Source organism: Protomyctophum parallelum, assembly GCF_964188405.1.
Source record: "Protomyctophum parallelum genome assembly, chromosome: 11".
In the NCBI taxonomy this organism is placed as follows: domain Eukaryota; kingdom Metazoa; phylum Chordata; class Actinopteri; order Myctophiformes; family Myctophidae; genus Protomyctophum; species Protomyctophum parallelum.
Window position 1 is genome coordinate 17617425 of NC_139707.1, and position 17540 is coordinate 17634964.

The 17540-nt window shown below is 40.7% G+C and overlaps 1 protein-coding gene across 1 annotated transcript in view; it reads left to right on the forward strand.

The window, feature by feature from the left end:
• The first annotated feature begins 6184 nt into the window (after positions 1–6184).
• Positions 6185–17540, forward strand: part of LOC310866314 (glypican-6-like) — a 175998-nt gene continuing 164642 nt past the window's right edge. The window contains exon 1 of the mRNA XM_083775912.1: positions 6185–6657. Within this exon, the coding sequence (XP_083632038.1) occupies positions 6507–6657 (151 nt within the window). The 5' untranslated portion in view covers positions 6185–6506. The remainder of the gene's footprint in view (positions 6658–17540) is intronic.

A 17540-nucleotide genomic window follows, 5' to 3' on the forward strand; every position in this document is an offset into this window, starting at 1 on the left:
TGCCAGGAGGGGTTAGTGCCCCTCAAAAATGGAACAAAATATAGACGTGCAACTGATGTAACAAATGTTCATTATCTTTGATTCAACACACATAAAAGGAGTGAATACTCAAGTGTATATTTATGCAGATCATTCTTCTCATAATGTAAATGTAAATTAAAAAAATTTACAGTGGAAAAGCATACAAAGAGATACATGACTGTGGGAGGAAAGAAAGAAAAAGCAAGTGTTGGCCTAAAGCATATTGATTTTACACAATGCAATGTTTATTATCCTGACATTTGTACGATCATGGTGGTACAGAGATGTCATGTGGTATTTGTTTGAGTTGCTCTAAGCAATTGACATTAAGCAATAATTGTATGTCATTGTGGATTCGGGTGACATTTAGAGCAATTGCCTCAGCTGTATACAAATGCATGGCATGTTTTGGAACATTTATGAAAGTTTAATAGGCACTGAATCATCCTGCCATGTCTTGAGATACGCCAGGAGAGGGAGAAGAGGCAAAGCGTGAAAGAGTGTGTTAAATCTGGCACGTTAAACATTGAGTCCACACAGACTAGATAATGCTCCCATGAATATTTATTTGTATACCACCAAGTGACGTTTCGACTTGATAAGTTATAACTGTTCATGACTGTTCATAAATGTTCCTGGGAGCATTATCTAGTCGTGCATCCTTTTTTCATAGTCCTCTGTCCAGCAACTATGCTTTTGAAACTTTTTTCAAATCTGTCATGTCTACTGATAAACAGCAGAATGCAAAATCCTATGATTTGAACATAATGTCAACTTAAGTCACATAGGTAAAAGCTGTTCTCAATGAACTCGGGCTCCTGCGGAATAGAGGGTAGCATTTTGAGCATGCACCCAAATGGTAAAAAGTGGGTTAATGCTGTGAGCCCAGAAATAGTCATTTTTTATGTTGTGTTGGAGCTGGCATTAGCCGGAAACCTACTGTATGATGCTGCCAACAGTGTCCTGCCAACAATAACACCTGCCCATGACCCTCTGCTGTCTATGGATGAATCATGGCGTGCACAGGAACATTGGACCAATGTCAATATGCCGTTTCCATAGATCTACCAACAGTTATCATGCATCTGTTCAAGTAAACTGTAAATTGTTCCTGTGATGAATGAATAAACCTTTTAGGAAATGAAACAAAGTCCACAGAAAATTGCAGTATTCAGTTTGTAATAAATTAAAACAGATAACTTAAAACAGTCTGTGGTCCTTCCAGTGTCATAATAACAGACTGAAGTAGCCACGGCCTATACAGCCTTCACACCTAGATTGATCACTGAAATTGTCAGGTATAATTGACAGCACACTTATCTTTATGTGCTGATCTACCCAGCTTTATTGCCTCACCCCGGCTGTTCGCTGGTGGTTCGCTGGCTCCGTCAGGTGGAATTCCTTCCTCAACAATCATATAATCTGCTGCGAGCCACTGTAAAAATAATGCTAATTTAGTCTCCAAGTCAGCAGGCCCAGGGGAGGAAGGGGTTTAGGCTATGCTTTCTGAAAGTTGTTGTTAGTTTCTAAATAGAGTTAACCTACTGTCAAGTAAGATACCACAGACAGACACAAGTCCGTCAAAGAGAAGATTAATTCTGTTTTTTAACTTTAACTGTTTTACGTTTTTCATTGTAGTAGAATCATCAGCCTGAGAAATACCCCACAGACATATTTGATTCTCACACAATGAACAATTGCTGAAGTCATGGAGAGTGAGCAATGAAAATATATTCAGAGTCATCCGTGGCCTTAGGCTTTTGTATAATATGTGGAACCTTTCCGACCATGATACACCTGTACTTCCAGACTGTTTTATTAGAGAAATACTTTGGGAGAGGGGGGTTGAATAACATGACACAAGACTTTGGACATGAAATGTTCATATATATTTATTATTTACTGATATCACTCAGAGTCAGCAGGAGTATAATGTTTTACAAGGTATCATAAGTCAAATTATCTTGTCACACTACTGCTTATAAACTGTCAATGTAGCATATTGCTTGATGTCTTTCTGCTCTGATATTCTAGCACAACATTCAGTTTAAAACATAATACATCTATGTAACACAAAGGTCTCTTTTGCAATGGTTTTATTCCAGTCATGAAGACAAAGATTTAGAAAGATGAATAGAGCTGCAGTTATTTGAGGCAGAGTTACTTAACCTCCTTTTATGAATATATTTGCAATGCTATTTCTGTACCCTCTTCAGATGTAATAATTGTAATGGTAACAATATATATATATTTTTAACTATTATTACAGTTAGTTCCAATTAATTTGATTTGTAAATGCCAGTAAATGCCTATCCCCTGATATAGGGAAGCTATTAACTAAAATATTCTGCTAATTCTGAAATATTCCCTAGTTCAGCTTAATATCTATCCCTCCACATTTTTTTAAATCTCCATTTCTACTCCCAGCAACCAGTGTGTAACAAGTTTACAGTAAACCCTACTGTTGGAAACTAGCATTACAATATCGGTCTGGGTATTGGTCAATATGACCATGGAAATAATCGTTTTCTTACAAAATTACGATATTGTGCATCCCTAGTACCTCTACACATTATTGCTGTGGAATTCAGTTCATAGGTTTTGTAGAAATTACAATGCCAAAATTGTCCCCATGGAATATATTCACCTGACTCAACATGCTTGACATGATTTATTGGTTGACTGAGTTGACATACACACAATACAATTGTTGGGAATGTAAAATAAAAGTTATTCTATTTATAGTGACTCATGTTTCACTATGTGACAACCATGGTATAGTCTGGTGACCACCGGAGAGACGGGTGACAGCCGGAATCTAGACAGCACCTGGGTGAGCAGTATGGGTTAGCGCCCCAGCTTGTGTCCTCCGTGAGAAGGAAGCCCAACAACCCTCGGTGAGGCCTTTAGGAGGGCAATGCAAGCACCATTGCCCTGCGGAACCATTGCCCAACACTCCTGAATGAAGTGTCTGGTGCTGGGACTCTGGTGCAACGCACAGGTCCTGGGTCTGGTGAGAGCAGGAGTGGACCTGATGAGACGTAGGAGGGGCTCGGACAGGAGGCAAACCCACAGAGCCTAGTGCTTCCATGCGCCAGAAGCGTACCTCACAGCCCTGGCAATGTAGTTCTGGAGTAGCTCCAACGGATTGTGTGGCCCTGGTTTTTCCCTAGTGGGACTGATCCAGGGGGGTAGTCAGACAGATATTTTGTGAAGCCACTAAGGAAATCGGGACTTCCTGAAAGTTCATATAATGGCCTGTTGTGGCGCTGTCATTGGGCCCAAAAAACCCCATATCTCCATAGAGGTCCATGTATTTGGGCCCAACTTCACCTAGACTGTATTACCTTAATAAACATGGTCATGAATACTTTCTGCTTCCAGTCACTAGTTTAAAGTCTCATTTCTCATGTCATAATATTCTTTTTGGAAAATTATGGTCCCATTTATTAAGAAAACTTACCATAAAGTCGCATATGTTCTGAGGGGCGTGGCTACCGTTACAGTCTATGATCGAGAGCCACCCCCGTTCGAATCAAAATAAAAACCAACGAAGAAGAAGTCCCACCTCGTTGTCTGGGCCAGCCAATGGCCAGCTGGGCCCAAACGGATCTAGAAAGATGGTGATTTACAATTCAAGGACTGACTGGCTTCATCTTACGTCCATATCAGACCTGGAGAACGCTTTGTCCATATTTCAGTCTATGGACTGATCGAGGGTAGCTACTGGGACGTAAGTCGGGACTTGATCACCCCGGCTGGGTCGCCTGAGTGAGGGGTATGATGTTGGTAGACCCGAAACCCCGTTGACATCAGGATACATCACTGAGGATACGTCCCAGGTGCATCCATGCAATGTATTTTTTAGTAGTTCATAAAATAAAGTCATAATGACATAAATGTCATAAAATTTCATTGTGGTTCTCATTGTAATATTAGGGCTAGGGCTAGGCAATGAGCTTGGACAAGACTGACAATACATTAATCACTTAAAGAAATAAAACACACACTGTACATAAGTAAGTAAAGTAGGGCAGGAGCCTATCTCATGTTTCTATTGCATGAGGCAGCTTGATGTAGACGTACACCCCCTCATGACGCTGAGGATTTGCCCCAATCCAACCCTTGATGCCGAGTGCCAAGCAGGGACTAACTCCAACCTCCCAATCTCAGGGCGGACACTCCAACCACAAGGCCACTGTGACCCCTTTTCCACCGGTTGGTTATTTTTGGTTCTTAGTCCATGAGCCAGAGCTCGAAAATTGTATCGTTAATTATGAATTGAGATAGGATCAATATGGTAAATAAAGTATATTAATATATGATAACCCTTCCACAGTAGTAGCTTTTTCATATATATATATTTTTGGCATATTGTCTTATATAATGCCTCGTTTGCACATTAAGATTTGTAATAGAATAAATCATTGTCTTCAGGTAAGTAATCAACTGGGGAAGTTTCATGGTGATAACAATCTAATATATTAATATAGCAATGGTTTTGCACACTCAATTCATAATTAACGTTCCAATTTTGGAGCTCTGGCTCATGGACTAAGAACCAAAGAGAACTACCAACCGGTGGAAAAGGGGTGTGTGTGTGTGTGTGTGTGTGTGTGTGTGTGTGTGTGTGTGTGTGTGAGACTGTGTACACTAGGCTATAGGCCTATACAAATTCAAGAACACTATATTTTCTGACTGCTTCTTAACAACTCAGCAGCCACCTCTTGACTGCTCTTTTGAAAACCGTTAGCAGTGCCTGTTGTTTTAGACGGTAATCGATTCCACTCTTGCTGCTGAGTACAAAAATGTGCTTTGATGCACTTATAAACCTACAGGGGACAAAATTGGCTGCACTGGATATTCATTGTAGTCTGTGAGAAAACATTCTGATAATTGTTATGGAACTAGCTTAAATGCAGCACCTTGATTCCCTTTGAACCACAATTGGATGTTGAAATGTACGTGCTGCGTTCATGTCTATGGGAAAAGTACAACCAACTTAGTTTCAGTGGACTTGTACCCTCATTCCAGCTCCCTATAGGGGGTTATTTCAGGGGAATTGGGTTTCATGTCCACATATTGAGTGGGAGCTTTGCTGCCACCCACCCACCACAACCAGGCCAATTTGTTGCTCTGAGACACAACATGAACTCACACTGTGTTTTTAGTACTACACTACTCAATCATTTGTGAGGGAGAACACAGCCTCTTTGCTCATGCTCAGCCTGAGCATTCAAATGCTCTAATGAAAAATACCAATTACTATACAATTCAAAATGTGATTTCTGTTTACTTCTGATGATGTGACCACTTACATAATCAAAGTGCTCAGCTTTGATTATGTAAGTGAATGCAATGATTTCCACAAAATGTAAATCATTGCATTCATTTAAAAACAAAGTATAGCTCCCAGTTTTGAAGGGGACCTCCTCTGTTATAGGTTCGAATTGATTTGAGAAGTTTACACATTTTACATTTCATAATTTTCTTCTAAAAAATTAAGACATTCCAAGTTTGTGTATAGGCTGCTGTAGTGATGCACAGTTAATCCACCGTTGAGCTACTCAGTCCTCTCAAATCAATAAAGCCCTGCAAGCACATTATCCACAACATCCTCTACTTAGGTCACTTTAATTTTATTCTGATGACATTTCATTTCAGTGCTGGAAAAGACATGCACATTAATTAAAAATGCATGCAATCATGAATAAACTAACATGCTCAACTTCACTGGGTTATATAAAAATAATCTACTGTATGCACTGAAGAGACTGAAACCGACACACAACACAACAAAATCATATCATTATAGCTTCAGTTTTTAAAATGAGCAAAAACATTATTCTCCAATACAATAATTATTACAGTGAAGCTGAAACAAGCCCACACAGTTGCCTATAGCATACTTCACTATGGTGGCAAATGGCAATATCTGCCTGAATGATATTCGATAATTGGCATATTCCGTATGTTTCATCATATGCAATGTATATATGGAATAATCAGCCATTCTAGGACTAGCCGACCAATAAAAGGATGCGTGTGGATTCCACTCCGTATTTTGTGGTGTGCTTGCATTGCTACAGCATTTTGATCTGAGCTCAGCCTCAGAGGAGCGCTCCCCTCTCCTCTCCGTAGCATTTCTACTTCAACACAGCGACGAGCTACTCAATACGTTATGTCGCCTGGTGAGTGAAGTTCAGCGAGCGCGCCTGAAAACCACTGTCTGGATTCATGTGGCACCTTGATACTTCACAGTTCTGTTATCTGCAGCACCGGGGGACTTTTGGCTATTCTTCACTGCGAAATAAACCTATTTTCTTTGAAAAAATGTGTTGATTAAACACTGATAGTTGTGACAAGTGGAAACCACTACCGCTCGTCATACCTGCGGATCTGCTGCAGGGGATTTCTTTCCTTCTTCCAGCAAGCGGGGAATCTGCAGGACAACATACATAAGGATTTTTCAGAGAAGTGGCACAATGTTGAGAATAGAAACCATCATTTGCACTTTTTCATTGCTTTCAGTTGCCGCAAGAGCAGATTTTAAAGCACGGAACTGCAGTGAGGTCAGAGACGCTTCTATTGCGAAAGGATTCAGCTTCGCACATGTTCCTCTTCAGGAGATATCAGGTAAGAGATTGCTTGCATTGTAGCCTACTGAATGCATTAAGTGTCAATTAACGAGTCTGTCCACGACAACGACGTGTCAAACGAAGCACTTTATAGTCGAGATAAACACTTTCAGTGAAGAATACTGTAGCCTATCATAATTGTAATCTCTGGATTTAAAAAAAAGTTCCGCAATTTAACAATGCTCGACACTACAGTAGGCTAAAATTAAGTTTAGCCTAAGACGAACGTTTTTACACTGTTCGATAGCATTGCAGTTGTCTCTGCAATTTATTAGCTCACCACGTACACCACTTTAAACCACCTGTCAAACCAAAAACTTTATTTGAAGAAAACTGGCGCAAGTAGGCTATACATGACCTGATGACCATAATTTATAAGACCTTGTTTTACATTTTTATGTCAAAAACAAAACAACGAGAACAACCGCCCGGTGAATAAATATTATTTTCGTATTTGGCCTACTCTAAAGATCCATGATAGACTAGATTATGTATGATATATCAATGAAAGTAAACGTCAGACTCTATAAACTATATATATATCAATATCTTGATCCAGGGCTAGGTTAGTTGTATTGCAGTCTACACTACAGTATAGCCTTCCCCATATAGATCCATGAAAAAGCTGAATTGCATTCCTCAATTGAAAAGTAGGCTACTCGATCACAACTAATAGGCCTACTAAACTAGGTCATGTAATGAACAATTGATTGACTTTAATAACAGAGTTTGATCAGTCACTATCAGTGTTCAATTCAATAAACTTAATATGATGTTAGGGTGGTCTCTGTGTCCAGTTACTCCAGTATAGAGGTCTCTTTAGTAGCCTATCTAAAAAGATAATGGTCAGGTCAGCAGATTAACCCCAGTGGTGCTGTGAAAATCCAGAGGATGTGTGAAGAGTAATAGTCTAATAATAATTAGACTAATAATTTGCATTAGCTCATCAGTGATTGTAACTATTGTTCACTTATTCCCTTGATTCCATATTAGTTTAACCACTATGGCAATATAGGCCTGTATTACTCTTAAGTAAAGCGACTTTCAGTTTTTAGTAAAAGTGGTAGACTTTTTTAGAAAGGAACGGGCTAGTAGCCCCAGCTACACAGATGGCACTGAAACATACATGCACATAATGTACCGGTATGTTATTTATTGGCTAACTATAGCATAAACTATAGCCTACAGATTAGGCTATAGTTAAATATGATTTTCAAGCATCCAAAATACATCCTTAAGTCATTGTAGTCCAAGTAAAATGACCAATAAGTTAAAAAACGACATATTGATTTACAACTCAAGTTACATTTTGTTCAGAATATAATCTACAAGGTTTTAACAACATACAAACATACAATTCTAAATCAAATTTTCATTTTAGTTTTACCCATTTGTAAAATATGACATGCAAATTCTAAAGTGCACAGTGTGCACTGATTCCAGATGTTAGTTGTTTGTTCATCTATAACCTCAGGTGAATAGCTTGTCTGTTCGTGTCATTTCTGTCAGGTAGCAGGTCCCATGATTCACTGATAACAGCAGGAAATCTGGCACAAGTGAATGCTTGCATGTTTGATTTAACAGGCACACCTGTTCAATCATATATGTGTTCATAAATGACTGATTCAATCCTCCAGATTTGCTCTCCACATTATCTTTAATCTTCAAAATGAGTGAAAATGTCAGTCTCTGCTGTGAATGATGTCTGTGTGTAAGGTCCTTTGATCACCTCGATAAATCCGTCATAACCTTATGTCTGTATGAGAGGCAATGCACTGCCACGTGCCAACACCTCAGCAAATTTACTACGACAGGTGATGGGCTTGTCCTTCATGCTTGTGATTTAACATTTCTGTCAGCAACACACAAGCCACATGTAAAAAGTACACTCAGAGGATTGTTCCTCTGAGTGGTTGTAGAGATTCCTGTACTCTGGTACGGGTAAACATTCTTAAATATAAAAAGTAAATGTCTTCATTGCTTTAATCCCTGGAGGATTAGCTCCACACTTGCTGATGCAATAATGCTAAAACTCTGTATTTTACCTGGTTGCTCTTAGTAAATAATGCTTATAGTTGTTATGTACATGACTACATAGCTAGGTATATACTATACAGTCTATAGTATAGAGCAGTGGTTCCCAAACTGTGGTACGTGCAGTCCCCTTTGTGGTGCGCCAACGCCCTCTAGGGGGTGTGTGACATGAAAAGGGTTTATGGTGTTATTTTGCACCAACTGCAAAATCTGGTAACCCACTGTTGTAAGGAGTTGTATAGCATATGTCTCAGTGCAGTGACATTATTTGATTATTTGCCATAATCATATTAAAAAAAGTATAATTTTTTGCCAAATACAACGAGACTTAGTTTTGGGGGGTGCGTCAGCTAGGTCAGGAGGTAACAAGAGGTGCACAGCCAAAAAGGTTTGGGGACCACTGGTATAGAGTGTTGCTGAACCAAAGGGTCATGTGCCTTGCTCAACGGCATATGGTAGTACAGTCATTGGTGACATTAGCATTCAGTCTGCCACTTCCAAATCTGTTGAGTCTGTCCAGATCGAAAGAACAATTATCATATATAACATTTTAGTAATCATTATTATGATTATGATAATTGGTTTGGTGGTGTGTGTGTGTGTGAAGTAGCCTATCTTTTTCTAAAATGTCCCATTTATAACATCAACGGAATGTTCCATTATAAAAGGAATAGATTAATAAAATAACCTAATAAAAAAAGAACCCACAGATAATTGATTTTGAAAACCATAAGCTGCAACCTTAGGTGCTTGACACTGTTCTGGTCTTGATGTTTCCCTTGTTGCCTGTTATTTCAGTGAGCACGCCAGCAGCCAGCACATTCTCTTAACTTTACGACTTGGTGATATGGGGATCGATCTGGAAAGTTGGAAGCCTTTTTGTCCCGGGTTTACTCCAGACTATTGCTAGCCATTATGTAAAAAATAAAAAAGGTTATGTGAGGACTGCTTTTGAAGCGTGGTGTCGCAGAGACTTGCCACTTTACATGTCAAATTAGACCAAAGACTGAAATTCCGCTCTTATTAGTTAGTATTTATAATGTTTTTCTTATTTACATTATCTCTGTTTACTCTTGCGATTCCAGATTAAGCGATTACATCAGATTTACATTTTAGCATGAGTAATTATGTGTCCTTTTTTTAAGCCCAATTCAAATTTGACTTGTTTCTTACTGTGTTAAATTTAATTGACACCTTAGATTATAGGCAGTTTTATATGAGTGTGTCAGTGTGATATTTCATTACAGCTTTGACACAGGTAATGAAGAGCTGATGAATTGAGCTCAAAACTGGTTAGAAATGTCAGCTTTGTTTCTTGGCGTAGTAAAAGTTGATGGCCTGATTTCTGTTGGTGTGTTTTCTCATGTGGAAAGTCAGACCTTTAGTTAGTGTTATTGACGGAAAAGTTGTATAAGTCAGAGCCTAAGGGTTGAGTGTGTAGAATAATGCCACAGGACCTGCGCCATAGTCTCTGCAAGATGACCAGGGTGAGCTTAAGGTTGTCAGCAGCTACGCTCTATAGCCTTCCATTCCAAGGGGGCATGAACTCATGGGTCTAAGTCTTTGTGACTGTCAGCGCATCTAAAAATGGCCAGAGCTTCTCCTCTCCTGACAGTCTTGCTTGTACACGTTAAAATAAATTGTCAGCTAGTTCGACACTGGACATTTTGGCCTCCTTAATTCACACACACACATCACTGTCCCTGTAGAGGACTAGCCCTCCTTACAGGCCTGCTATAGCCTCCACTTGAGTGAATAACCCCATGGTGTCTCAGATGAGATGAGGAGATTTGGATGGTGAGTCACAGACCGCTGGACCCCACAGAGCTTCCTGGGATGTCACAGCTCTCACCCTATCATTTGACATGCAGCTCTGGCTGCTAATTCCCAGCCATGAGATGGAGATGGGACGGAAATAACGGCACTGATATTTTATGCGAGCTTTGGCTGCCTACACAACCAAGCAAATGATCTCTGCTCGAGCGTGTAATATGCACAGGTCCTCCTCCGTCATGTAATGGGATGGAAAGGATTAAAAAGGGGCTAAATGGGGAGTGCCTGCAGAGCAAATATGGCTAGGTGATTCTGTGATACCAGTGTTGCTGTGATGCACACATGTCAGATTATTATGACATACAGTACAACAAGTCACAGATATGGGGCATGGGTCAGGAAGTAAAACCCTGAGATTGGTAAAGTAAAAGACTTGACTTGGTTTTTATTGGACTGTTTTTATTGACAGTAATTTGGCATTTTAGATTATACAACAGGTCGTTTCGAGGAAGCAATCTGAATCTTGAAACAGCTTTCTAGCCGTGCTTTAACCACGATAATGGCATGGCTAATCAAAACAAAGAATTCAGCTGGGGTTTTCTCTCAGAGCGCAGCAGACTCGGTGGCTAGGCTAGCTAGTGTCTTGGGACATTTGTGGTCGTAGTGGCTACATCTGTCATTGAAAACGTATCATTTTTCGGCGATTATCTTAGTTATAAGGGTAACTGTTGTATAATTGCAATATTACACGAGAGGGTGTTCTTTATCGTCATTAATGCACGGCTGTGGTTCCGAAAGGTATCGCAGAAGTGCATTATCACATTGGTGGCTGGGCATGCAGCATTATACTACCAGTAAGACACCTGAGGGCGAGAAGCGACCTCGTCCTAAAGGGCTGAAACAACAGAGCTTCTTAATACGGCACAGTTGAGAAGCAGGAGTTAAACTATTAATCTGGCCCAAGGAGACAGTGGTGCCGCAGACTGACATGCGTGATCATATATGGAGTCGTGATGGCACGATGCGTGACCATATATGGAGACGTGATGGCACGATGCGTGACCATATATGGAGATGTAATGTCACGATGTGTGACCATACATGGAGATGTGGGTGACTAGACGTGATGTCACGATGCGTGATGACCATATATGGAGGGATTAGAGAGGCGTGGGGTGACGGACAGACTGACGGGAAATGCACGTTTTCATAGTAAATGCGACTTGCTGTCGCAATAACAGTGTTCCCTGATCATGTGAAACAGTGAAAAGGAAAGCAGAATTCAAACACTCATATTACTTTAGTAGAAGGAATTTCTCAAATGCTCCAGCCATCTCTGTGCCATCAATCATGCATCATGAATGCCAAAATGGTGTCATGATGAGATTTCTCTACGGGTGTTCCCTCGCAGAGCAGTATGGAATCATTGTGTCCTGCAAACATGTGTTTCAACGTAGCAGCGAGAAACAATAACTGAGCAGCATTCACTGGAGCTATATCAAAAGGCAGTCACCATGGGAAACGCGGGAGTCCATCCTTTTGGTCCAGGGAATGCTAAATTTGAATTACAAATCAAGATTCAAGGGGGTTTTATTTGTCACTCACTGATGCAGGTATGCAGCAAAATTGTTGTTGCAAAAACAACAACGTAATAATAATGATAATACTAAACTAGACCTGTACGTGCCCGTCGCAGTCGGCCCCATTGATTTATTAACAGTTTGCAGAATTACAGTACATTTCAAGTACAACTCAATACAAAAACTGTTAACTGTGAGTGGACGACAACATAAAGCATTTATACTTGTTTACAATAGGGCCCACCATTTTCAATTCATCAAAACATTTAGAGACATACGAATATACACTTCTATATAGCCAAAGTAGGCACATAGGCTACAGTGTGTGTGTGTGTGTGTGTGTGTGTGTGTGTGTGTGTGTGTGTGTGTGTGTGTGTGTGTGTGTGTGTGCGTGCGTGCGTGCGAGAGACAAAGTCACAAATTGACACATCGGAACCAGTACTTTTCAACACAGTAGTGTGTTGCTACTGTTGTTTACTTTTATGGTCTTTTGAATGAATACATTTGACATGAGTTGTCTACTGTGTGTTTGCGTATGTAAAACTCTCAACTAGGCTATCAAGCTGTTCTGTGCGTGCGTGTGCGTGTACATGCATGCATGTGACGACATTAATATGCTGTGGTACCAAAAAAATTATTACCATTACACCACTGGTTAGGGGATGCGTTCACCTCGCGGAGACCTGGTTACCACACTGCTCCGGGCAGCGCACCCCTTGCACCTCCGCCTCCCAGTTCTTCTGCGTGTGTGTAGTGTCAACACACGCAGAGATGACAGATTAGAATCACACACACTTGCGTGCACACGACACAGTTTTGGTATGGGATGAACATAATATAATAATTAGGCCTGCATCGCTTTGCCTAAAACACTGAATTATGAAAAGGAGCGCAATTGGAAAAAGCCTGCCGCTGGCTCCAATTTGTTGAAGACAGATCTATACATTTATTATGCTTAAATTATTGCTTTGGCTAAAACGCTGAATTCCGTGGATAACGTAGGCTATGTACATATAACTACAGGCATTCATAACTACAGGCATTCATATAGTCTTTAGATAATTCACACTAGGTGAAAAAATGGGATAAAAAATCATGGGATAAAAATATTTAGGAAAAAAAAGACTCAGTCACAGCAAAGCTAGCCTGGTTCGGAAGCGGGCTCCAGAAAAACTGCAAAGCCTCCTACACGCTGAGACATCCTCTTCTTACCATTAATGATTGACAATATAGGCTATTCTACTAACTTCATGATTTGGACATGGACTCAACTGTTCACTCTTTGTTTTCAATAGTTTAAAAAAAGTTCCCAAGATCCAGTGTTTGCGAATGTCACGTTTTCATTTAAAGGTATATTCAGTGATTTCACTTAATTCAAACTTCTCAACACTTCTTCTTTTGTTTTGTTGTGATAATCCTCTGAGGATTATCCTCCCTACTATAGAGTGTGCTGACCTCTGGGGTCAAAAAACCGTAGGTTTCGTTTTTGGCTTGGTGGCCCAGCTGTCATCCAATCAGGATAGAGAGGCCTTGTGCCTATCATGATCGAGCGGGGGCGGGCCTTGGTGTGCGTGCTGTTGGCCTGCGTGTCCCCCCAATATAGTGAGTGTATGTGCAGGGTTTTTTCCAAATCACCCAAATCACTGAATTCTCCTTTAAACATTTTCTTTCTCTCAAAAGTGGAGGGGACGTCCCCTCTCCTCATGAAACTGAGTATGTCCGAACCCCCCCCCCCCCCCCTCCCTGTGTGCATGTCTGTCTGTGTAGGCACACGTACATACGTATGTACTTTCTTTCAACGAGGAAAACCATTTATGTCTGCATTTCCGATCATTATGATCCTGTTTAGTCAGAGATTTGTTTGGGTTTCAGCAGGGTTTATACCAGACTCTCTCCCGCTCATAAATCAGGTTATTGGTAATACATCCACCGATGACTTTTTCATGCCAAAAGGGGTTTTGGGACCAGTGGGCATGATAAATTTGACTTTGTTAATTTATAGCTTGCATGTCAGCTAATCAATCAGTCATCGGATATGATCTAAAATTTAATTTAATTTACTACCCAGCTGTAATAAATCTTGCCTCTTGAAAGCTGGTTTGGTTGACAGACTGTTCCTTTCTCATTTTTGGCTGCCAAGTGTGAATTCAGACTACAGGAATGAAAACAGGATTAGGCTACTACTGAAGCTTTGGTTACTGGGCTCCAAGCATCAGCTGGTCAAATATTGTACGCTTCACATGTATTTGTCCACACTTTTGAGAAGCTATTTCCGCCTAGATTATCGAGAGATTAAAACTGTGAGCACGATCACAAGTCACGACCGTGAAGAATTAACGTTTGTCAACATCATTTGAGATAAATCTACTGTGAAAAACAGGGAAATGGAATGAAACAATCCTCTCAATATGGCACAGTTATAGCTGTTTAATGGTTTGAAGAATCATTTGAAATGTGGAACAGTGACTATTGTATCACAGTGATACTGTCACACAGAGATGGAGAATGTGTTTTGTCAATGCTTACTAATATTAACTCACTGTTTGCGTGATGCGACAAAATCTGTAGGTGTACTGTAAAATAAATGGGCCTCCTGGTGGCGCTAGAACAGGCCCATGTGAACATTTTGGCACAGAGGTTTACTATGGCATCCAGGGAGTGTGTGTGCAGTCTGCCAGTTTACTGAAGTTAAATGGGCTCACATGGACTAAATGTTAATAGTGTATCAATAAAAGAAGATGAGAGGTGTTTCATTGGATGCATTAACTTCTAATAAGTTGTTTTAGGTTTGTTGTCTCTGAGCCTCAAGAACAGACAATGTATTTGTTATGTTGAATCTATGTGTCTATTTTGATCACCTCAATCAATATCATTCTCATAATGCTGGCCTGGCACATCAGACTGTCAGGCTGGTTCAGTAATACTATAGTTTTTTTTATCCAGATTTGTTTAGATAATGCATGGCAAAAATTCACACATAACTTAATCTCTTAAAACAGATTTAGCAAAAACAAAGAAAACACAAACTTTTCTTTTTACCAAAAGGGTCCCCAGATTGCACTTAATTATTTCTCTGCGAAGTACGAATATGCTCATACCCCCCAGGTATGGGACGTTATCTGCTAGGTACGAACATATTCGTACCCCCCTTTTACTCCATATGAAGCGGTTGAGCCCAAAACCAATTTTTAACATTGGTCCGGTTGTTATTCAACGCCTCCGTCACCACCAGCTATGGGATCTTTGCAAGCTCCTTCCAATTACCTCGGCTAAAAGCAGGATTTTCAAAGCCCCATAGCTTCTACGTTCACTGTGATATGAAATGAGCCAAACAAGGAAATAAGGCTGTCACTACACTTCTGCTGCCACCTAGTGACAATAATAGAGTTAACTTAACCTACAGGCTACTGCATATTCTATATGGATCACCTGCCATTTTCAATAGAAAAATGGTTACATTTCAGCAAGAGACGTGGCTTAGCTATATGTCTTATTTGACTGTCAAAATTCTGAGCCAACACCAAACAAAGCCTCTCAAATGCCTCATCGCTGTCGTTGGATCTATCTTTAGCCACATGTCTGCCATTCCCATCTTGTTGACGTCTGACTAGACATGACGTGCAACTGGAGAGTATGCGTGCCTTTACACCACTCCTGGGGAAGGTTTACTGAGGTGTCTGTGCTACTGTGCTTAGCAAGATGCCAATGGGAGGTTCATGTAGCAACTGAGCTGTGTCCTCTCTCTGTCTGTTCATCCGTCCGTCCGTCCGTCCATCCGTCCTGCTCTAATAGAGGACACCAGCACCGTAACAAGCCATCAGGGCCAATAATTGCTGGTGTTGCTGAACTAAGCTGTAAATGATGAGTGAAAGGTAATGATCAGTGCAAGTCTCAGGGACCTCCTATACTCTCAGTCTCCACACAAGCCACCAGCTGCTACCTGTAGTGTAGTCCTTTTGCCATGCTCCAGTTAGCAAATTGACGCAGAGGAGAGTTGCTGGCTAGCGCGCACTCAGTCGCTCTCAGGGGCTTCTAGGCCTGCTGCCATGTATATCAAATATCCACAGCAGTCTTCTCATTCCTCCACCAGGCTTTTTATTACATGCTCCTCAATAAATATCAAAGCCAGACATAGTGCTATGTATGCTGATTATGTGCTGCTTGTCATTCCAAAATGTACTGCATTTGGTGTTAGCGTAATCCATATTAATCTCAGTGATAGTTTTGCTGCACCTGCAGGATGTGGCACATGGATATTCCATACGTATTATAGATCAGGGTGTTTATACTGTAAAAGTATGTACTGTACAAACTTTTTTCCCCCTGCCCTGTCAGAGCCCAGAATAAGACAAAAACTAAAGAAAACAAAAACAAAAGAACAAAAAGGACAAACAAAACAAAATGCATTCATGATTGTTTTCCTCAATGTTTGCACTTTCGCGCAGAGATAAGCATAACCTACTTTTGTGTACATATTAGGATGGTAACGATAGCGATACGATACGTATCATGATACGGGGCGCATACATTTGTCAGATGTACTACCAGTCCGACAGGCATTAGTCCGACAAATGCGTGGCTCATGGTATAAGACTCATTTGTGGCTCCCGTCATGCGTTGCTGGTTAAGACACATGCGTGGCTGGTTAAAACTCACCCATGGCCCCCAACATGCATGCCGGTGTAAACTCAACAATATGGCTTCCCTGTGAGGTTGGGGTTAGGTTAGGGTTTGGGTTTGGTTCATTCATGGCGATAAGATAGAATTTACGTCATAGTGTCTGAGCAAATAGGCATAGTGTCTATTTTATGTCATGATGATGTACGATGATAAGAGCGCCCCTCACTTCACACGGGTGTGATTTTTATTATGCTTTATTACTGTAAGTCTTTTAATGTGTTTACTGTGTATTACTGCAGGTGTTGTGCATGTTTTATTGTGTCTAGACAGTACAGTACCGCCTTGTGAGGCCAGTTGTCCGAGGTCAGAGTGAGAGGCGTGGGTCTGAGGCAGCAGGTCTTCAGGGGGTCCAAACCGGAACCTGGTAGACAGACCTGGTACCTGAGGAGAACTGAGGAGATGAGAGACAAATAAGATAGTCTGACTTTAAGATTGTAGCAAAGCTGACAAGTTTTACAGATTACAATTATTGTCCATGTGGTTGATTTTGAAAGGTGCTTCAGCATTTGATTGTGTGCGTTTGTCTAAGCACGAGTGTCTGTCTCCGTCTCTCTATCCAGCACAAGAAATTGAGGTCGCATTCAGGTCACTCCAGTATTTGCCCCCTGCCCCCCCGTGACGTCTTGTGGCAGCCAAGTCTATGGACTTTTTATGTTTGTGTTATTCATGCCCTCCATGACGCCATGTGGCAGCAAAAGACTGAGACAAGGCGCCCCTCACATGAGTGTGATTTTATTATATACATACATCGGCAAGTATGGCGAACCACCAGTATGGTCCTTGAAATTCTTAAAGTGTATATACTGTATGTACA